This window comes from Ostrinia furnacalis, unplaced genomic scaffold, assembly GCF_004193835.3.
Source record: "Ostrinia furnacalis isolate ACB-3 unplaced genomic scaffold, ASM419383v2 OfSCF3339, whole genome shotgun sequence".
NCBI lineage: Eukaryota > Metazoa > Arthropoda > Insecta > Lepidoptera > Crambidae > Ostrinia > Ostrinia furnacalis.
This window is the reverse complement of record NW_021133578.1, coordinates 129,982-153,452: the sequence shown is the minus strand read 5'-3', so window position 1 is coordinate 153,452 and position 23,471 is coordinate 129,982. Positions and strand designations below refer to the sequence as shown.

General features: G+C 43.9%; 1 protein-coding gene across 1 annotated transcript in view; it reads right to left on the bottom strand.

Annotated features, from left to right (window-relative positions):
- The window catches only part of LOC114357732 (uncharacterized), a 69,790-nt gene that overhangs the window by 5,152 nt on the left and 41,167 nt on the right, over window positions 1-23,471 (bottom strand). The window contains exons 6-12 of the mRNA XM_028311480.1: window positions 9,419-9,667; window positions 8,456-8,551; window positions 7,693-8,191; window positions 6,888-6,940; window positions 4,786-5,034; window positions 4,003-4,156; window positions 557-706 (exon numbers count right to left, since the gene is read on the bottom strand). Coding sequence (XP_028167281.1) covers window positions 557-706; window positions 4,003-4,156; window positions 4,786-5,034; window positions 6,888-6,940; window positions 7,693-8,191; window positions 8,456-8,551; window positions 9,419-9,667 — 1,450 coding nt within the window. The remainder of the gene's footprint in view (window positions 1-556; window positions 707-4,002; window positions 4,157-4,785; window positions 5,035-6,887; window positions 6,941-7,692; window positions 8,192-8,455; window positions 8,552-9,418; window positions 9,668-23,471) is intronic.

Here is a 23,471-nt window from a genome sequence, read left to right as displayed (position 1 = left end):
GGGTGGAATTTTGTAATGCCACCTGGAGAGAAAGTACTCTTAATACTGTAGATAGAACATTTTACTCACAGAAAACATTCCTTAATTTAGGAAAATAAATAGAACTGCTTCTAAAAATTTGCTTGCCACACCCGGGAATCGAACCAACTAAAATTTGTTAAAAATTACACCCTGTATTTTTATTGCATCGATCGTTAGGGTTAAGTATAAGTATGAAATCTCTCAACAAACTTGATAAATCAAATGAAAGGAAAACCATGAAATCTTAAATTATTTTAATTATTTACAGAAAATTGTATGGTATGGTGATGAATTTTCGAAAAAAAATGGAAACTCTTTGAATGCAGCTCTCTTTCCTTTTTAAAAATAAAGAAATGTTTTCTTTGAGTAAAATGTTCTATCTACAGTATTAAGAGTACTTTCCCTCCAGGTGGCATTACAAAATTCCACCCTGTATATGAAATTGTTGCCGAGCTGTCGCATGTCGCTTAGTGTGCGCCCGCACTTATTGTAAAGAAACAAGCGTCCCGCTGGAGTGTGTTTTGTGGTGACGTACCTTTGGCGATGCTCCACCAGGGCAGCGTGACGTAGGTGAGGAAGGCATTAAGCGGCGTGGACTGCTGTCGCTTGCCCTCCTTCCACAGGTGGAACGTCTGCGTGAACCCGCGCATCGCCCATAGCGGGTTGTACGCGCCGTCGTCCAGCTCTAGAAATATTGTAACACTTTTAATTCACAGGACCTCGGTAGGGTTATCTGTAGAAGGTTCTTTTGCACATTGAAGATTAGTTTCAGGTGAACATCATGGTTTTTCTCGCAGATCGTACTTAGGTGAACTTACAACGGAACGTCAGTTACAATAGAAACATTTTTTGCTAATTTTTTTTTAATGATTATTAGCAATTTGTATTGCCCAAATTACTAATAGTCCCATTAACCCCTCGTGTTAAGCTAAATAAGCTTGTGTTACGAGTGGGCTCACCACAATAGTCGAGCGGCGCCGCGGCGGTGGGATTCGAACCCGCGTTCCTCGGATCTCGAGTCGGCCACTCCAACCCTTTCACCGTTCGGCTATCGTGCTTCAAATAGATGGCGTTGACATCGTTCTATTCCGCGGTGACTCGTGAGCCACACAGCGCGCTGTGTTCCCCTGGGGCCGCTGCATCGGGAGCCGGCGATGCAGTCCTGGATCTGTCAATAGGCCGTATAGGCCGCGGCCTAGGGGCGGCAGATTTCAACTGACGCTTACTCGATTTCAGAAGATAAAAGTTAATAAATATCCAACCACACCCTAGCCTACGGGCGGCAAAACTGTAAGGCCGGGTTCCCACTATGCCGGACCGGCATTTCTGTCGGAAACCGGACACCGGACAAGGGTGTTCACATTACACCGGATCACCGGATCCGAAATCCGAGCCGAATGAAGTGCGGGGAGCACGGGCGGGGCGGGGCGGGAGGCACGGGCGCGGCGAGGTGGGCCGCAACTCGTTCACATTACTCCGGTCCGGTGATTTTGCCGGCATTTTGTAGCGACAAAACGCTCGGTAAAAATGCCGGGCTCGGCGAAAAAGCCGGATCCGGGATAATGTGAACAGCTTCATACAATTTGTACCGCCGCTAGGCCTTCCGGTTTTACCGGGCCGGGAGATCTGCCGGTCCGGCATAGTGGGAACCCGGCTTAAATCCGCCACTGCGGCGATGTGTCGCTGGCCTTCTTTACCGAGCTCTCGAGCCGCAAGTCTCCACCGCCCCACTCACCGGTGTACCTCCGGGAGTTTTTGGGCAGGTCGCACCAGTAGTAGATGTCGGTGCCGTCGGGCGTGGTGCGGCGCGGCGGCAGGCGCGCGCCGCGGTACAGCGCCGCCGCCGGGCCCGCGCGCCGCCGCGGCAGCGTCACGTAAGCGCGCGCGCCGCGGTTGGCGCCCGTCCCCCCCTCGCGCCCGCCGTCCCCCTCCAGGCGGTCGTCCTCGGGCGCGGCGAGCGGCGCGAAGGGCGCGAAGGGCAGCTCCTCCTCGCCGCGCGCGGTGACGGGGCGACGGCGGGGGCGGGCGGGGGGCGGGGCGGGCGCGGCGGGCGCGTCGAGCTCCTCGGCGGCGGTGGCGAGCTCGGTGTGGGTCGCGGGCAGGTGCAGCGGGCGCAGCGGGGGCGGGCGCGGCGCGGGCGGGGAGGGGCGCGCGCGGCGCGGGGACAGCACGCGCAGGCAGGCCGGCGAGGACGCGTCGGGCGCGCGGGCGCACAGGTCGCGCATGCGCGCCGTGACGGGCGCGCCGGACGCACAGGGCGCGGCGGACGCACAGGGCGCGGGCCGCCGCCGGGAGGAAGCCTGAGAGCCGCGGCGCTCATCTACGGACAACGGGCGCGGCTTCAGTGGCGGGGCTCGACTTGAAAAATGGCTCACGTCTCGAAACGCAACGCGCAACGCGGCCGTATGGTGTGGTGGTTCAGAACGGACTACTATGCCGAGAGGTCCCGGGTTCGATTCCCGGCCGGGCAGAAATTGAAATGATGAATTTTAATTTCTGTGACGGGTCTGGGTGTTACTATGTATAATATGTATGTATTTAAAAAAAGTATATAAGTAGTATATCCGTTAAGCTAGCACCCATAACACAAGCATTAAGTTGCTTACTTTGGGGCTAGCTGGCGTTGTGTGAAAAGTGAAAGATTTATTTATTTATTTATTTAAACGCGCCGGCGTCCGCGGCCGGGCACGTTTCGAGCGTGCGTCGTTTCGATGAGCCATTTTGCAATCCGTCGATCGAACATTTCGTGTCGTCTGAGCTTTTCAGTTATTTGCAAAACAAACGCTACCGCGGCTGGCTTCCTCCGAGCGAACTGCGACTAATTTTGCGCTAGTCGGTTTCTAAAACGCCAGCCGGACCGATTAAGTATTAAAACTCATCCCGAACGTTGTAATAAAATTGATTTATTTTAACGTAAAGTAAAAAATAGCTATAAAACACCGATTCATCTTCTAATTACTATTAAAAGAATTACAACGTTTTTTTGTGAGATTTAATGTTTAATCGATTCGATCAGCATCTGAGACACCGAGAACACGTGACCGAATTACACAACATCTAAAAGCGCGAAAAGCGATGAGGCGTCAAAATAATCAGTGATAAACGACACGAAAATGTAACGTAAAACACATCAAATTATGCAAATAAAAAAAAATACAAATATTAACAAAAGTTTTTAAATAAATCTTAAAAACAAAGTGATCTTGGAAACATCAATGATCATCACATTACAATTTTATGTTCACTTAATTTTTCTGATATTTCCTCAACCATTTCCAAAAAGCCAATTGAGCAAGCCGTTTTACAGGCTACCAAATTCAAGGGGTGCATTGTAGCTTTTTTTCTTATACTTACCCGATACCCCCGCTGTAGAAAATAACAGCCATTGCTGTCAACATTGCAGCCCAAGCTTCGCCCTGCACATACGCCACCTGCTGATGGCAGCTAACTTCGTGTACAGTGTCGGGCACCTTTTTTTTTATCCACAACGAGGAAGCTCTTGGCCTGTATCTCACCTGATGGTAAGTGACGATCAGGCTGAAGGTGGAAGCGAGATTTACACGGAATCCTCAACCACAGAGGAACTGGCTATCTTACCTCTAACTGCCGGAACACAACAATGCTGTTAACATTAATGCTATGGCGACAGACTTAGGTAAGATGGTGGTAGCTAGTCAGGCGGACTTGGAACAAGCCCTACCACCAACCAAACTGAACAGAAAATTCTGCCCCCACTGGGAATCGAACCCGGGACCTCTGCGTCTGAAGCAGGTGGTCTAACCACTAGACCACAGAGGCGGTTAAACCTCGGGGAGAGTAGTGTCCGGCCCGCCCACGAGCGCGTCCGGCCCCTCGTACTCTCGTGCTGGAGAGTTTAGTGTCGGGCACGTACCGATCGCTGACAATATTGCAGCCCAAGTTTCGCCCTGCCATAAGCCAGCTGCTGATGGCAGCTAGCCTCGTGTAGCGTCGGGCACGTACCGTCGCGCAGGTCGCCGGCCTCCACCTCGGCCAGCCCGTCCACGAGCGCGTCCAGCCCCTCGTTCTCGGAGCGGCTCTTGTCCTTGGGCGCGCGCGTGCGCCAGCCGCCGCGCACGAAGTTCGTGATGTTCGCGCTCGGGTCGCTCAGCCGCCGCTGAAACGGTCAAGCCACTCATTAGTACAGAGAAACAGAACATTTTAAGTCTATGGGTTGTGCAACTGTATCTGAATATTGAGCAAAACTAAAAAGCAACGTTAGAAAACATCATCATCTACTGATGAGCATAGGCCTCCCCCAATGCTATCCTTGTTGCCCGGTTGGTAGCGGCCTGCGTCCAGCGCCTTTCTGCTACCTTTACGATGTAGTCGGTCCACCTTCTGGGTGGACGTCCTACACTGCATTTTCCGGTACGTGGCCTCCACTGACAGAACCTTGCTGCACCATCGGCTGTCAGTTCTTCGTACTATGTGCCCTGCCCATTGCCACTTCAGCTTGCTAACCCATCGGGCTATTTCAGCGACTTTAGTTCGTTAACGGATCTCCTCATTTCTGATTCGATCTCGTAATGAAACACCGAGCATAGCCCTCTCCATAGCACGCTGTGCAACTTTGAGCTTCTGTATAAGGTCTATAGTGAGAGACCACGTTTCCGAACCATAAGTCATCACAGGTAACACACAATGGTTATAGACTTTCGTCTTCACGCACTGAGGTATTTTGGACGAAAAGATGTTGCGTAGTTTCGCTGCATATTCTGGCTTAACATTTAAACGTCTACTCACCTGGTGGCGATATATGAACATCTCCTCAGGGTCGTCGTCCCAGTCGCTGTCCCACATGTCGGTGGCGCACAGGCCGGGCTCAGAGGAGGGCGTGTCGAGCCCGGCGGCGTGTGGGCGTGACACGGCCATCTCGGCGTGGCCCTTGCCGCTGGGGCCCTTCATGCGCACAAACTCGCAGCGCGCCGCCGCCTTGCCGCCCAGCAGCCCGAACGACATGCGCTGCGCCACCTTCGTGGATAGGGACGTTTGCTGGAACGTGCAAACGGACTGCTTAGTTTTGTGGTCGTCGATGTGGAATGGAAATTACCATAATGAGGGCTATCGTTTTAGCGCTCACCAGTTAGCGCCACTGTAGAGTAAGTAAGGTCCTGTCACTTGCTAGTAACGAAGACAGTGGAGCCAACTTGTGAGCGCTAAAGTGGTAGGAGGACTATCGTATTTGCACTCATCAAGATGGCGCCACTGTAGAGTAAGGTCCTGTCAATCGCCAGGGGTGCCAACTGTTAAGTATAAAAACGATAGCCCTCATTATGAGAGACAACAAAAACAAAATTGACTACCAATCGAAATCTTCTGAATTCATTGATTTCACATCAGTACCTGAGATTTAAATGTAGAATATAAATGAGAGTCTGATGCCCGTTTTCACCATCAATCCCCAATTTTTAAGTGATCTCTATGAAAACAAAATGCCTGTTTATGTGTTACCATAGGGGTCACTTAAAAATTAGGGATTGATGGTGAAAACGGGCATGAATCTGTTAAAGGCTGTCGAGTTATAACATAATGGAACTCCAAACCATCTTATGCTGTGAGCGTAAACACAATACACTCTGAATGACATATTATTATTGCTAATTTGCGGCAAAAAAATGGCCGGAAGCGAGGGATATCTACCAATGTCACAGACAGTGATTACTATAATCATTGTATGCTAATACACACAGATTTTTCAGAGATATGTGCCTAGTAAATATTTACAATTTTTCCACAAATTACGTTTGTAATGTGTGCGAGTTACGTGTGTTAGTTTTACTTGAGTAGAGCTGAATAAGACAATGAACGTAGGAAACAAATAAATTGAACCGATTTCACAATCGAGAACTAAGTAAAGAGAGACAAAAAAGAATAAGCGCCCACAAAGAAATAGAAATTATTAAGCAAATAAAAAACGATAAGCAAATAAAAAACGAATAACTAACCACACGTAAACAATAGGAACGTCCAACAATCCATACGATTCGTTCAGAAAGAAAGCATTTATTTTAAATACGAAGCGTTTGAAGTTCCAAACATCTCAATCATTCATTAGGCATCTTCAAAGCAAATGTTAATCGCAACACAAAAGAAAAATGTGGGAATAGTTTTAATAAATAAACAAGCGTGTTGTCGCCACAGACAGCTGACATCAATGGTGCGTATGTCTGCAATAACGAAACGTGCGTCGGAACAGCTGCTGACCGTGCACGCGACTTGCGTAATGTAAGAATATACATTTCCTCTTTATTCCGCCACTATAAAACAATAAGCCGTTTTTTTATTATTACTTTTCTTAGTTGTCCCAACAAAACTACGATCACTATGAAAGTATGTACATTAGAACAAATTGTCAATAGGGCTCTGATCGGCTAGTTAAACCATAACACTGATCGGCAAGATTTGCCATAAATTACGCATTAGTTGGATCCAATCTAGAATCTATGCCAAGTTATTTACGCTAGACTAACTAGAGACATTTTCCTTACCCCAGAGGAAGGTCCGAGCGTTGAACCGACGCGCTTGCCGTTATCTACCTATTGCTATTATCTATTATTATTTTCTATTGACGTTCATAAGTGCCACTTGTGGTCTAAACTGAATAAATATTTTTGATTTTGATTTTGACTAGGCGATAATTCTGACACAATAAAGGCACCTAGTATTGCTGATGGGAATATGGCAATATTTCCCTTACTTTGGCAAAGGTTTCAGGATTTGTCCCTCGTAGCAATAAATTTATTTATTTATATTAGGAAGACCAGAGCTTACATAATTTCAGAAAGTTCTTTAACAGTTAATAACACTACAAGCTGGTTATGAGCCGGATGATCATCGTTGCTTACTTGGTCGGTTATAATTAATCCAAATCGAGTCTTGAATATAGTTCTGATTAATGCTTTTGATCTCACGACAATATTAATGAGTAGCTTGCCATTCATGACTATGATCAATGAGCCTTTCCACTTGAACTTAATGTTTCATTTCACCGTTGCAAGTACTGTTGTAGACAAATATTAGGTACCTATAAAATTAACTATGTCATGAGTTTCCTTTATTGATTGACCGAGTACTGGGTTAATGGCTCGCCTTCATGATCATTACGAAAAGTTACATGCCCCGTAACAAGGTCCATAGGTAGCTTGGACAAAGAAAAACATCTTGGCCTAGTAAAAATATAAAATGTCGCATCCATGCCGCTACGGCAACGGGCACATTTCCAAATCCAACAGAGATTAGTAGGCATTGTTCCAAGTCCGCTACAAAAATAATTGTATTTCTTGCATTTGTTGACACTCCGCTTGGGACGCGACGCTCGTGATCTTGACTCCGCAGACAGATTTCGATCTCACACGCAACTTCACGACCGCATATAAACAGAGAAACTATTTATAGATACTTTAATTATTTTTAGGACAACGGCCTCGATGACACGCTTTGTTTTTATACGGCGTTAGACATTGAATTCAAATTATAATCGGATTTGTAAGCACACATAAATCACGATGCTAAACGGTCCGGGATGACGAGTCCTTCGTGACGTCAGTGCCTGGCGCGGGTATTCGGGAGGACGGTCTCGCCGCCCTCGGCGCCGGCCGACGACCCCACGCAAGAAGTTCGTCTGCGATCGCCACTGTCAACGTCGCTGACAACATTGTAGCCCAAGTTTCGCCCTGTCATACGCCAGCTGCTGATGGCAGCTAGCCTCGTGTAATGTCGGGCACGTACCGTCCCGCAGGTCGCCGGCCACGAGAGCGTCCAGCCCCTCGTACTCTCGTGCTGGGGAGTTTAGTGTTGGGCACGTACCGACAATAACAGCCGTCGCTGACAACATTGTAGCCCAAGTTTCGCCCTGCACATAAGCCAGCAGCTGATGGCAGCTAGCCTCGTGTAGCCTCGTGTAGTGTCGGGCACGTACCGTCGCGCAAGTCGCCGGCCTCCACCTCGGCCGGCCCGGCCACGAGCGCGTTCGGCCCCTCGTGCTCTCGTGTTGAAGTGTAGTGTCGGGCATGTACTGACAATAACAGCCGTCACTGACAACGTTGTAGCCCAACTGATGGCAGCTAGCCTCGTGTAGCGTCGGGCACGTACCGTCGCGCAGGTCGCCGGCCTCCACCTCGGCCAGCCCGTCCACGAGCGCGTCCAGCCCCTCGTTCTCTCGTGCCGGAGAGTTTAGTGTCGGGCACGTACCAACAATAAGAGCCGTCTCTGACAACATTGTAGCCCAAGTTTCGCCCTGCACATAAGCCAGCTGCTGATGGTAGCTAGCCTCGTGTAAAGCCTGGTCTGCGAGCACGTAGAATTTTGTCCAATGACCCCAAGCCCAAGCTACCCACTATAGTGTCGGGCACGTACCGTCGCGCAGGTCGCCGGCCTCCACCTCGGCCAGCCCGTCCACGAGCGCGTCCAGCCCCTCGTTCTCGGAGCGGCTCTTGTCCTTGGGCGCGCGCGTGCGCCAGCCGCCGCGCACGAAGTTCGTGATGTTCGCGCTCGGGTCGCTCAGCCGCCGCTGAAACGGTCAAGCCACTCATTAGTACCGAGAAACAGAACATTATAAGGGTTGTGCAACCGTAGCTGAATATTGAGCAAAACTAAAAAGCAACATTAGAAAACATCATCATCATCCACTGATGAGCATAGGCCTCCCCCAATGCTATCCTTGTTGCCCGGTTGGTAGCGGCCTGCGTCCAGCGCCTTTCTGCTACCTTTACGATATAGTCGGTCCACCTTCTGGGTGGACGTCCTACACTGCATTTTCCGGTACGTGGCCTCCACTGACAGACCCTTGCTGCACCATCGGCTGTCAGTTCTTCGTACTATGTGCCCTGCCCATTGCCACTTCAGCTTGCTAACCCATCGGGCTATTTCAGCGACTTTAGTTTGTTAACGGATCTCCTCACTTCTGATTCGATCTCGTAATGAAACACCGAGCATAGCTCTCTCCATAGCACGCTGTGCAACTTTGAGCTTCTGTATAAAGGCCTATTCAGACCTAAGCGGTATTCGCTACCGTCTGCGGCAAAGAAAACCCAGTGAGTATGCGGTAATAATACTGTTCAGACCTAAGCGGTATTCGCTACCGTCTACCTATGTACCTCTACCCACAGCGGCAGCGAATATCGCTTAGGTCGCTCTAGCCGCGATATTTGAGCGAAACCCGCGCGGTATGTACCTCTACCCACAGCGGCAGCGAATATCGCTCAGGTTTGAATAGGCCTTAAGGTCTATAGTGAGAGGCCACGTTTCTGAACCATAAGTCATCACAGGTAACACACATTGGTTGTAGACTTTCGTCTTTACGCACTGAGGTATTTTGGACGAAAAGATGTTGCGTAGTTTCGCTACATATCCTGGCTTAACATTTAAGTGTACTCACCTGGTGGCGATATATGAACATCTCCTCGGGGTCGTCGTCCCAGTCGCTGTCCCACATGTCAGTGGCGCACAGGCCGGGCTCAGAGGAGGGCGTGTCGAGGCCGGCGGCGTGCGGGCGTGACACGGCCATCTCGGCGTGGCCCTTGCCGCTGGGGCCCTTCATGCGCACGAACTCGCAGCGCGCCGCCGCCTTGCCGCCCAGCAGCCCGAACGACATGCGCTGCGCCACCTTCGTGGATAAGGACGTTTGCTGGAACGTGCAAACGGACTGCTTAGTTGTGCGGTCGTCGATGTGGAATGGAAATTGGCTCAAGAGAGACAGCAAAAACAAAATTAACTACCAATCGAAATCTTTTGAATTCATTGATTTCACATCAGTACTTTTGCTGTGCCTGAGATTTAATACTATATCTATAAAAGCGAAAAGGCACTGATTGGCTGACTCACTCATCACCAAATCTCAGAAACTACAGGTGCTAGGAGTCACAAATTTCGCATGGGGGTTTCTTTTAGAACGTAGATGCTCACTAAGACAAGATCTTTCAAAATTCAACCCATAAGGGGGTAAAACGGGATCCACGCGTAAGAAGTCGCGGGCGGCCAGTAGCGGCGTAAGGGGGGGGGGCGGTGGGGGCGGTCCGCCCCGGGTGCCAAGCATTAGGTGACAAAAGTCGCGCAGATTAGTACTTACTGGCGCACTGCATGATAAAGATCATGATACGATTGGTATCATTGTAGCTGATTCGTACATCTTTCATCTTCGAATCGGTATCCTGGGGGCCACCAGACCTGACCATTCTGGGGGTGCCATAGCCTCGAGCATGGGGGGGGGTGATCGCCCCGAGTGCCAAGCCATGCTACGCCGCCACTGCGGGCGGCCGCTAGTGTAAAACATAAATGTGAGTCTTACTCTGACTCTATTAAAGGCTGTCGAGTTATAACATAATGTAACGCCAAACATCTTATGCTGTGAGCGTAAACACAATACACTCTGAATGACATATTATTATTGCTAATTTGCGGCAAAAAATAGCCGGAAGCGAGGGATATCTACCAATGTCACAGACAGTGATTACTATATAATCATTGTATGCTAATACACACAGATTTTTCAAAGATATGTGCCTAAGTAAATATTTAAAAAAAATCCACTAATTACGTTTGTAACGTGTGCGAGTTACGTGTGTAAGTTTTACTTGAGTAGAGCTGTAATTTCACAGGTAGGAAACAAATAAATGAAACCGATTTCACAATCGAGAACTAAGTAAAGACAAAAAAGAATAAGTGCCCACAAATAAATTATCAAAGCAAATAAAAAACTAACAACTAACCACACGATGTACCTACTCGTACTAGTAAACAACAGGAACGTCCAACAATCTAGTCATATTCAGAAAGAAAGCATCTATTTTTCTAAAAGACATTATAAAATAGATGCGTTCCAAGTTTCAAACATCACAGTCATTCAATTTCATTAGGCATCTTCAAAGCAAATGTTAATCGTAACACAAAAGAAAAATGTGGGAATAGTATTAATAAATAAACAAGCGTGTTGTCTCCACAGACAGCTGACATCAATGGTGCGTATGTCTGCAATAACGAAACGTGCGTCGGAACAGCTGCTGACCGTGCACGCGACTTGCGTAATGTAAGAATATACATTTCCTCTTTATTCCGCCACTATAAAACAATAAGCCGTTTTTTTATTATTACTTTTCTTAGTTGTCCCAACAAAACTACGATCACTATCAAAGTATGTACATTAGAACCGTTTGTCAATAGGGCTCTGATCGGCTAGTTAAACCATAACACTGATCGGCAAGATTTGCCATAAATTACGCATTAGTTGGATCCAATTTAGAATCTATGCCAAGTTATTTACGCTAGACTAACTAGAGACATTTTCCTTACCCCGGAGGAAGGTCCGAGCGTTGACCCGACGCACTTGCCGTCTATTGCTATTGGCGATAATTCTGATACAATAAAGGCACCTATTGCTGATGGGAATATGGCAATATTTCCCTTACTTTTCACAGGCACAGGTTTCAGGATTTGTCCCTTGTAGCAATAAATTTATCTATACTAACTAATATTATAAAGCTGAAGAGTTTGTTTACTTGAACGCGCTAATCTCCGGAACTACTGCAACTGGTCCGATTTGAAAAATTCTTTCAGTGTTAGATAGCCCATTTATCGAGGAAGGCTATAGGCTATACAACATCACGCGACGATCAATAGGAGCAGAGCAACAATGAAAAATGTTGCGAAAACGGGTTTTGTCGCGTACTAAGTCGCGGGCACAGCTAGTTTATTTATATTAGGAAGACCAGAGCTTACATAATTTCAGAAAGTTCTTCTACAGTTAATAACACTACAAGCTGGTTATGAGCCGGATGATCATCGTTGCTTACTTGGTCGGTTATAATTACTCCAAATCGAGTCTTGAATATAGTTCTGATTAATGCTTTTGATCTCACGACAATATTAATGAGTAGCTTGCCATTAATGACTATGATCAATGAGCCCTTCCACTAGAACTTAATGTTTCATTTCACCGTTGCAAGTACTGTTGTAGACAAATATTACCTGTAAAATTAACTATGTCATGAGTTTCCTTTATTGATTGACCGAATACTGGGTTAATAGCTCGCCTTAATGATCATTACGAAAAGTTACATGCCCCGTAACAAGGTCCATAGGTAACTACTTGGACAAAGAAAAACATCTTGGCCTAATAAAAATATAAAATGTCGCATCCATGCCGCCACGGCAACGGGCACATTTCCAAATCCAACAGAGATTAGTAGGCATTGTTCCAAGTCCGCTACAAAAATAATTGTATTTCTTGCATTTGTTGACACTCCGCTTGGGACGCGACGCTCGTGATCTTGACTCCGCAGACAGTTTTCGATCTCACACGCAACTTCACGACCGCATATAAACAGAGAAACTATTTATAGATACTTTAATTATTTTTAGAACAACGGCCTCGATGACACGCTTTGTTTTTATACGGCGTTAGACATTGAATTCAAATTATAATCGGATTTGTAAGCACACATTAATCACGACGCTAAACGGTCCGGGATGACGAGTCCTCCGTGACGTCAGTGCCTGGCGCGGGTATTCGGGAGGACGGTCCCGCCGCCCTCGGCGCCGGCCGACGACCCCACGCAAGAAGTTCGTCTGCGATCGCCACTGTCAAGACCATGGTGGTGACTGGTGACGTCATGCCACGCGTGACATGAGTAATAGACTCCACGAAGAATTAAATCAATTGAGGATCTTCATTTTTCATGTAGATATGCTAACGGCACAAGGTGTTGCATGTCGCATATTAAACAGAGATTGTTAATCACGGTAGCTGCTGCTATAATTCTTACAGCGATATTCAAAGCAATGGTGTTTTCGTGGAATGAAAATCCTGCATCGGAGTTTCCAGGTGACCTCATAAATCGGTTATGTCTGCGCGTGTCTCGCTCGTGGCGCGTGGGTGGTCTCCAAGATGCACTAGTTCGGTACATCATCGCATCTGATTAATCGATCCCGATCAACCTCCGGGTGGTTGAAGGGCGCGGGGCGGCGGGCGGCGGCGGTGGGCGGCGGGGAGGGATATCAACAAGTAACGTCGCGTCGCCGCGTCGCCGGCTCGCTTTCGCGGAGAACCTCATGAACAGCAGCTCTGGCGGTGTGTGAATGGACTTGTTACTAGCCAACTGAACTGAAAGTTTAGTCTAGTGTACAACCTCTTTTGTAACCCACTCATGTTTTAAACCAACTTTTTGGTTAGTTTTCAACACTGCACTTAAGAGTCTTGTGTAGTCAAAATTTTTATATACCTACTTTTTATTTTAGACACATGCCGACAGTATTATCAGACAGTATTCTGTAGATCAGCTATAGATAAATAGACCAAAAGCCTAGTATTTTATTTATTTATGAGATTCACCGACAAAGCCACATACAGCATATTTTTTTTATATTCAGATTAGTCATAACTCAATTCCAATTCGTACTGTTTATGGGANACTGTCATGACCATGGTGGTGACTGGTGACGTCATGCCACGCGTGACATGAGTAATAGACGCCTCGAAGAATTAAATCAATTGAGGATCTTCATTTTTCATGTAGATATGCTAACGGCACAAGGTGTTGCATGTCGCATAAACAGAGATTGTTAATAACGGTAGCTGCTGCTATAATTCTTACAGCGATATTCAAAGCAATGGTGTTTTCGTGGAATGAAAATCATACATCGGAGTTTCCAGGTGACCTCATAAATCGGTTATGTCTGCGCGTGTCTCGCTCGTGGCGCGTGGGTGGTCTCCAAGATGCACTAGTTCGGTACATCATCGCATCTGATTAATCGATCCCGATCAACCTCCGGGTGGTTGAAGGGCGCGGGGCGGCGGGCGGCGGCGGTGGGCGGCGGGGAGGGATATCAACAAGTAACGTCGCGTCGCCGCGTCGCCGGCTCGCTTTCGCGGAGAACCTCATGAACAGCAGCTCTGGCGGTGTGTGAATGGACTTGTTACTAGCCAACTGAACTGAAAGTTTGCGTTAGTCTAGTGTATTCGAACTCCTCCTATGTTCTTCTGATTAATTTCGTTGCGGGTCCAATGACAGTTTAACTTTCCCCCGTGACAAACTTGACCTTCATTGGTTGGGTTTTTGTGGCAGTCAAGCTGTAGATCCTGGCTACACAGGAGTTGCAGTGGGAACGAGAGGTGGGAATAGTCTCGTGTTAGTTTAGTGTACAACCTCTTTTGTAACCCACTCATGTTTTAAACCAACTTTTTGGCTAGTTTTCAACACTGCACTTACTGAGTCTTGTGTAGTCAACATTTTTATATACTTTTTATTTTAGACACATGCCGACAGTATTTTCTGTAGATCAGCTAAAGATAGATAGACCAAAAGCCTAGTATTTTATTTATTTATGAGATTCACCGACAATGCCACATACAGTAGGTACATACATTTTTTTATATTCAGGTTAGTTATAGATAACTCAATCCCAATTCGTGTTGTTGATGGGGCATGAATGACTGTTGACTTGTTCACATAAAAAGCTTTAGCCTAAGATAAGATATCAGATCAAATAACAGGCATCAACGGCGGCAGTAGTCTCACTTTCACGTCTAGTTTGCCCCAGTTTCTGGATCCACCCGCCGCCTCCCGCCCCCTCCCGCCCGTCTCCCCTCAAACATAACTACCATGAACATTATAGATTCCAGTTCGAATGTTTGTTTTTGAATATCACCGCAACGGCTGAATGGAGGTGGCAGGAAGTACACCGCCCCAAATAAAGTTCATTAGTCAACTAATGATTTTTGTTTTTACATTTTCAATATTTATGAAAGAAGCCCTTTACTTGGGATATGAGTTCCGAGTTCAAATACTTCCGTGATCTAGTGGTTAGAATAGATAGATTTCCCGCCCGCCCAGAAAGTGTTCGACTATTTATTGGGCTTTGCAGTTGCAGGCTTCAATCAGCGCTATGTACTCGTATAACGACATTTGATCCATGCTTCCAATACAAAATTATTTTACCATAAGGATTTATTCGATTCATTCATGGCAGTTAGAAAATCTCACACCATGGTTTCTAATAAATAGGGCGCACTATTACGAACAAAGTGAATTTATTCAATTGGTGTTTAGCGTACCTCGAACTGTTTTACATTTGTACACTAGCTTCGATGCAAATATGGATAATGGAGCAATCAGTAACCTGCGTGGGCTGGCATACGGCTTTTGAGGGCCCAGGAGCGCGTGGGCGGCGTGACGTCACTTCCGGGGTCAGGGGCAGACAATTACCACAAAATCCCGTATAACATAGTCAACATTCCCTGTCTGTGGAGGAACACTGCATGTGGTCGCGATATCCTCATCAGTGAGGGACCGAGGAAGAAGAAAAAATCCCTACATTGCTATAATGTTGCCTAAAAAAATATTAATGTACACACAGAGAGGAATGACGACATGATAGCGGTTCATTGACGATTCACTTCGCAACAATTAACTACAAAGCGAAATGCATAATTACTTTTTTACTGAAATGTTGCAAAGTTGGCATGTTGATGATGCAGTCGCAACTCGCAAAAGGCGATCATCGTACTTGGTTCCTAATGCCGTAATAGTTGCGTTATGAATGCATCGAGCCGACAGCCAGAGCCGGAGCGAGTGGGTGGCATGACGTCAGCGCTTTCGTCCCCAAGCGCCCCTGTCACACAAACCGAGAGGTTTATCGCCAAACACCCGTCTGTGGTGGAACTTATTTCATTGCCCATTAAGTTGTTTATTATTTCAACATGCGTCAGCAGACAACAGAAAATCAATTGTCACGGAGCTGCAATTACTATCGTAGGCTTCCGCGATCTCAAGGTCATATTGACACCATGGCTGGAGAGACACTTAACTAAAATGTTGTACATATTTAAGATTGGCGCAAGATTTTATTAAGATTGAATTAGAAGGGAACTAAAAGGGGGTTTGTAACAATTAGATTATTTATTTATGCAGACTGTCGCATTTTAATCTGCTTATTACTGTAATAAACCTACCTACTTCTATTAGCACTTGTTAGATTGGTTATAAATAAATGTAAGTATAAATAGCTATTTGTTAAAAAATGAGCTCCTTTTAGTTTGTATGAAAGGTCGGTTAGATCAGGTTCCCTTTATCTATTTATTTTCTTTATTTGGAAAACATACAGCTTATAGTTAAACACAGATAACATGACATTTTATTAAACATACTTGGGTTAATTACAACATTTAACTTAGTAACGGCTGTGTCTATTTTAATGAATACTCGTTTGTTGGATTCATATCAGCCCTAAAAACAAGATAACTATTAATATTAGGAAAATTATGATTAAAAATATGTTTTAAGCATAATTAGGCGTACAAAATTGTCATCTTCCGGAATTTACAGCTCACGTAACGCACATAGCACTATTCTCTAATACATATTTAAAATAACATGACATTCCTAATGTAACACAGTCCGCGGGGTCAGCTAGTTTGTTATGAGTTTGATTCTCGGTTGGGTGTTATTTTCTAGAACATACGAGAACCAACAAATGAGGTATATCTTTAAGCGCTTAATCTCGTTAGCAACTGTGTTGCCGACCGTAATTATGTAAAGATGTCCACTAAGTGGGGCACTGTCCTAGACTGTCCGAACTGCACATCGTCAATAATTTATTTGACTAAACGGACCTGATAACACTACTTGATAATTTCTCAATAATAATGCGAACGAAGTCAATAAATCATTCAACCTGTATTTGAACTTCAGATAAAATATGACATATTGTCTCAGTTTCAAAGTTTATGAAGCAGAAGCAAATAACCGAAAAATTTAATAATGCGCCAACTGTAATGTAGTACATGCCCTTGTACAGTATTTAAAAGTACATGCCCTTCATACACGATTTAATGCAATAGGATTTTAGATATATTAAACCTTCCGTTTTGTATGGAAATTTTAACAATATTTTTTTACCACAAGCATCGTAATGTAAATATTTGTAATAGAAAACAGATAAAAGGGGCATGTATTAAAATGGCATTGCTAACTTAAGAACGCCTTTTATTGATCTGATTAAATTATACGCAACAAACAGAATATTGTTAAATAATAATTAATTTATAGTATTATTATTATTGTCCAAAGATACATTATCCTCATCCAAATCGAATACGTTAATTTGTCTTTAGACTATAATGATATTATGCAGGACAACAAACATTGATATCGTAAGGAAAATAATGACCATAAATTCTGGGACTTTACCACTTACCACAACACAATTGGACGGAAAATGGTTTCTTTATTTATTTATTTATGTCCACACATTTACACTATCTTTACAGGGAAAACCTAATGCAATAACTTTCCAGGTACATAATAAAAACTAATACATGATAATAAAATAATTAATTAAGACAACAACGTTTTTATAGGTCGGTAACAAAGAAAAAAGAATTTCGCAGAATTGCTATTTTTCGCAAACCCTTCCGCATTCATGACTCACACCGCTAACAGCGGCCGCGGCCTCGTGCTTCGCGGGCCCAAATACCGCGTGCGCGCGCCAACACAACACACAACAACGAAACTGATAGCTTTATCGACCCGCCATGACCAGATTTTTTAATTAATCAAACTATATTAAAACTAGCTATTTCCGGTACTTTATTATAGTTTTTTGTTATGATATCCACATCTTTATGTGGGTGTTACGGTGTTACAACGATGTATCGACGTCCCTCTGCATTCGGAACAAAAATATAAATACGATTTGTTTTGTCTCACAAATGAATCAACGTCGAAATACGTTACTATGTCATCAAGTGCGTATATAGTAGTGTTTCTTGAGGCCGCAGTTATGTATGTATAGCCAAGATCCGTAAACAACAAAGCAACGTAAAAATGATCATGCGTTTAGGAAACAATAGGTCTCTTCTGATGCGATTAAGGATTCTTGGTCTACGAGACATGACGAAGTTAGCAATCCTACGCAGATACAGGCAGCATGTGCGCAACACACGAATGATACGATTAATGATACGAGATGTACAGGACATTTTAAAGGTCACCAAATAATTAGGATATTATACATAAATACACAGACGTGAAACATATTGGGAAGCTAACTCGACTAACTAGCTAATTATTGTTAGGGAAACGTGGCCTCTCACTATAGGCCTTATACAGAAGCTCAAAGTTGCACAGCGTGCTATGGAGAGGGCTATGCTTGGTGTTTCTTTGCGAGATCGAATCAGAAATGAGGAGATCCGTAAACGAACTAAAGTCGCTGACATAGCCCGACGGATTAGCAAGCTGAAGTGGCAATGGGCAGGGCACATAGTACGCAGAACTGACGGCCGATGGGGCAGAAAGGTTCTGGAATGGAGGCCGCGTACCGGAAAACGCAGCGTGGGACGTCCACCTACAAGGTGGACCGACGACATCGTAAAGGTAGCAGGGAAGCGCTGGACGCAGGCCGCTACCAATCGATCAACATGGAAAGCATTGGGGGAGGCCTATGTTCAGCAGTGGACGTCCTATGGCTGAAATGATGATGATTATGATGATGAAACATATTGACACAACACAACTTCCGTAAGATCCCCATACGGTGACGAGGCGACACTGGCACGGCGAGGAAAACAACGATGATGTAAGCTCACTCGACAGCTCACAGCCTAACTGAAGTATCTAACCTAGATATTGTTTTTATGTTATGCTAAATTATAACAGACCTTCATAAAATATGATTTACGATTTGGCATCGGAATGCACTTACATCAAAATACACTTTATTTATATGGGATTTTAGATGCGAAGAAATGTTTTCTTAAAAAGTTTATTGTCTTTTTTTATTCTTAAATAGATATTCTAAAATTATCGTCACATTCAATGACAGTTATAAATTCAAATATCCAAAATATAGTTACAATTATTGATAGGATGGATGGGGATATTATTTACCACTGAAAGTCACCTTTCTTATCGTTACGAATAAGTCAGTAATAATAGCTCCGGAAGTTTAATTAAAGTAAACTAGTGAATCAGTTTAACGACTGCATTAATCTATTTGTTAATAATAATATAATTGATTAATAACGAATATGACTACTAATTTGCCCGTGTTATGACAGATTTTTAATTATTTTAACTTTTGTTAAAAAACCTGTGTAAAGCAAATAGAGCTAAGCTAAGAATATTTATTGTGCTTTGTGAAAGGGAGTCCTCAGGACGACTATAATGGCAGAGATTGCGCCTCGTCTCCCTAATAGAGGTCATGCCACGTGTCGTCGGCTGGCCGAGTCCCAGTAGGGTAATAACACATCGAATCAGACGACCTGTCCCGGATAAGAGCTACGTAATGACATTGCTGAGCAATTGAGCAAACTGATAAGTCTAAAGGTTTCGAAGCAATTAACGTTAGTTTTAGGAAACGGCGACGGTGAAGCAAAGCCGACAAAAAGTTCGTTTCTCCGGACAATCGCGAAGGTCGCGCGGCAAAAACAATCGCCGCTCGCCGCACTTCATTAGGAATGCTGCGCATATACATTCCATAATGAATTTAAAAACATTGGCTGACAAAAATAAGGTTGAGGCAACTCAAAGTTCTGGAAATCTGCAATCACAGCAACAAGAATCCTTCTAACCATCTTGTACTAGTATCACGTGTTACAACTACATATATCAAGAACACGACTCGTGAGGCTATTAAAGTATCTTATGGCTCGTGTAGTAACGAAACACGAGACCACGACCAAATGCAGTGGAATGCAGGCATAACGAACTCTCCGAAGTAAAGATACTCAAGTCCGTCGGTGTCTCTCATTCTTTCACTTTATTTTCGAAAAAGGATAACGATTTATTTAAACCAATTATTTGGAACTAGACTAGAAACAACTAAGTTATCTACCTACTTACACTGGAATACACATACGTATTTACACTATTAAACGAGTCTGATACATAATATACTTTAATATGAAGGTTTTCCGAAAAATATTATCAATCTTTATGTAACTATCCTATCAAATCATTAAGTATCATTTTATTGATGGACGGAATCAGCTTGTAGTGTGCACTTATGATCCCCTGGATTTTTATCAATGAGGATCATTTCGATTTTTAGTTGTGAATGCAGATTTATAGGGCTAAGAAATCCTTAATACACAGTCCAAAAATTTTTGTTCTACGACAAAAATTGACGAAGTTATAATCATAATCATAATCATAATATCTTTATTGCTTCATGTGGTACAAACAAGGTATTAAAAATAAAATAGTCCCAGAACATGAGCCCTGTGAGGGCATTGCAACATTATACATAATATTAATTAAGCTTAATCTAAATTATTTTAATAAATGTAGGTACAAATTCTAATTAATTTTTTTTATGGCCAAATTACTAAAAAAGTTCACTGACCGCCCGGCGCGGGGACGATGACGTCACTATATCCGATCCGAATGCTGCCGGCGTACTGCGTGGATAGAAAATATTTTTTTCTAGCCAAACTATTAGTTTTAGAGAAAAACTTGTAATGACATTTATTCATCAGAATAAAGTAAGCTATCGATAGGTAATTTAAAAAAATAGAAATTGTGAAAAATAACGCAAAAAATCCATACGCTCATACGATTCAATGGAACGCACGAGACGCGATTGGGGTCTCCGCGGTGGTATATTTGGCGATTTATTCAAAAAGTGTTCATAAGTGTTGTTAGAGTCATATCTTCTTCCAAGTAAAATATAAAAATGTATAAGTATTAATTTATTTACTTCTAACAACAAGGTATAGCTGAGGCAGATACACTCTGCCTAGGCTACAAGACATTGCTATGAAGATCATTTCGATGTAGTAGTAGTGTTAGTTTTTCTGAGTTAAACCTACGTACCTACCTACCTATCTATTCGCCGTTTCCATGGGCGGGCCAGCTGCTGCAGGAAAGGACAGCTGCTCCCTCCTGGAAATCTATTTAATCTTAGCCTAGAAGCTGGGTATGACTCCCCCGCCCCCCTCCTCTCCCCATGTCATAAGCTGGGCATGACTAGCCCCTTCCCCAGTCCATAAGCTTTCACAATTTTATTTTTAAAAATTACTGGTCGATAGGTTACTTTATTTTGATGAATAAATATTATTAAAAGTTTTTTTCTAAAACTGATAGTTTAGCTGGAAAAAAATATTTTCCATCCCAATAGTACGCCGGCTGCGCTCGATTCGGATATAATGACGTCACGCGGCCCTGCGTACGTTGACTTTTAGCGGCAAAAACGGCCTATGTTTATTACTTAATATCTTCGTAAGTAATGGTCCGATTTGGATAATTCAAAAAGATATATCTTTCTTATGTCTTAAAGATTAACGTAGATACCAGTTTTATTGAATTTTCTACAACAGTACTGATCCTCATTGTCGTAACGTTATCAACGGTGGATATAAATATATGAACTCCATCATTTGAACGATAACAATCTAACCACATCCGCGTTGTTATCTTTCATGTCGATTAATTAAGCAATAGCACTCCAGTTAAGTATGAATGATAAAATAATAAAGGAAAGATTTTATTAGGCACCCAATACTAAGCACATTAGTTTATTAAAAGGCTGCTAAAGTTAGAAGCGAAAAGTGTTCCTGCTGGTGTAAAAATAGCAGGTCTACACTCACGCTCGCTCAAGACCATTTCATTTGCCGAGTGGCGCGCAAATAGAACCTCATTTCCCAGCGGAAGCGCGGCTAGGCTTCAGCGGAGCAGGGACGGGCCTAGGGCCTTTTACTTCACTAATCTACTAGTCGTACGTCATAATGGAGCGATCAACTGGAATATTTACTTGTATTTTTTATCTAATCAAATTCCTAATAAACTAAAAGACATCTATCGTAGGTAATTTACAATCAAGATTGATATCGTTGTTTTGAACAATACATACATGTGTAAATGACGTCAAAGATGTAAAATCCATTTACATACAACTGACACCTTGAATATCGTCAAATGTACGCATCAAAGCAATGAAACAAAATGCGAACATATTACATTTTGAAACATTGAAGTACGTTACGCTTCAGGTTTCAGTATGTTAAAATACATTTTATGATATTGATTCCTTTCCGGAGTACAGAGATCGAGTGCACGCTAACAGGCAAGCGCCACCTGTAGGCTGCGCGCCAATTAAACTAATCACCGGGCTCATTACTTGCGCAACGCCATTGTTCCGCGCGACAGATAACTTACAACTTGACTCCAGTACTTGCCAGTAACTTGTTTCAATTGATTATAATACAGAGGCCAGTAAATAACACTGACCTACCCGCGACCTTCTCTTCTGAGTAATCACAATTAGGTATTTATTATAAAACAACGAGATAAATATGACTAAGTCCAGCGTCTGTCTTCAATATTATTCATAGAAGTACATAAAAGCATTCACAAATAAACGACGATATTCGTGTTGACATGCCGCTAAAAATACCGTGAGTGACGTCACTGCGAGGCCACAGGGCTCGCAATAGTAACAGTAGAAGACTAATGAACATTATTCTGTGCTTATGAAGTCCTTTTGTCGCATCTCCAATTTAGCAACCAGCAAGCAACGCTGTCGTTGTGGAATACGTGCCAACCTACGTGACTCAACAATCACTAAGTAGGTACAAAGTTAATTAAACTACTATGAGAATGCTTAGCTATCTTATTAACAAAACCACACAATTAGTTACAGGCCACATAATATTGGTATAATGTCTTTAACGTGGCTTTTTGTAGCAATAAGTAACTAGAATATTGGCGCCATTAATTTGCTTTTTCTATAAACAGTAGCCTAAGATAATTAATACTAAAGAAAATTAGTTAAAGTAAATTAGGTATAAGCCTCATTTACAGCAAACAAACAAGAACTATTTAACGCGGCTAATGGGTAGGTATTTGTGAACTAAGCAAACAAAATTATAGATACGTTGGTACTTTAGTATAAATTACAGAATAGGAAATCCCTAAAAATAACCTGGAAAACTATACCTGAGGAAGAGGATGGAGTTTTGATTTGATTGTTTTGGTGTTGGCTGCAATGAACCCTATCACAGTTATGAGCTGTGATGGTAAAGAAATATTGCGCATACCACTGCCTGATGGAGATTACCAGTGGGTTATGTGGGACTCCCCCGCTAGAAGGGCCTACCCTCTAAGACCTGACGGACGGTGTCCCCCGGGGTCATTGAAACGGAGCCACGAGTTGTTAAAGTAGGACAATATTCCGCATTAGACAATTTGGACATTCTTCCGCATTTTACTTTCCCCGCATTGGACATTAGTGCGCGAAGATAGTTGGAGGTTGGTGAAGTTAGGTTAGGCCGGGTTCCCACTATGCCGGACCGGCATTTCTGCCGGAAACCGGACACCGGACAAGGGTGTTCACATTACACCGGATCACCGGATCCAAAATCCGAGCCGAATGAAGTGCGGGGAGCACATATGCACGGGCGCGGGGGGTGGGCCGCAACTTGTTCACATTACTCCGGTCCG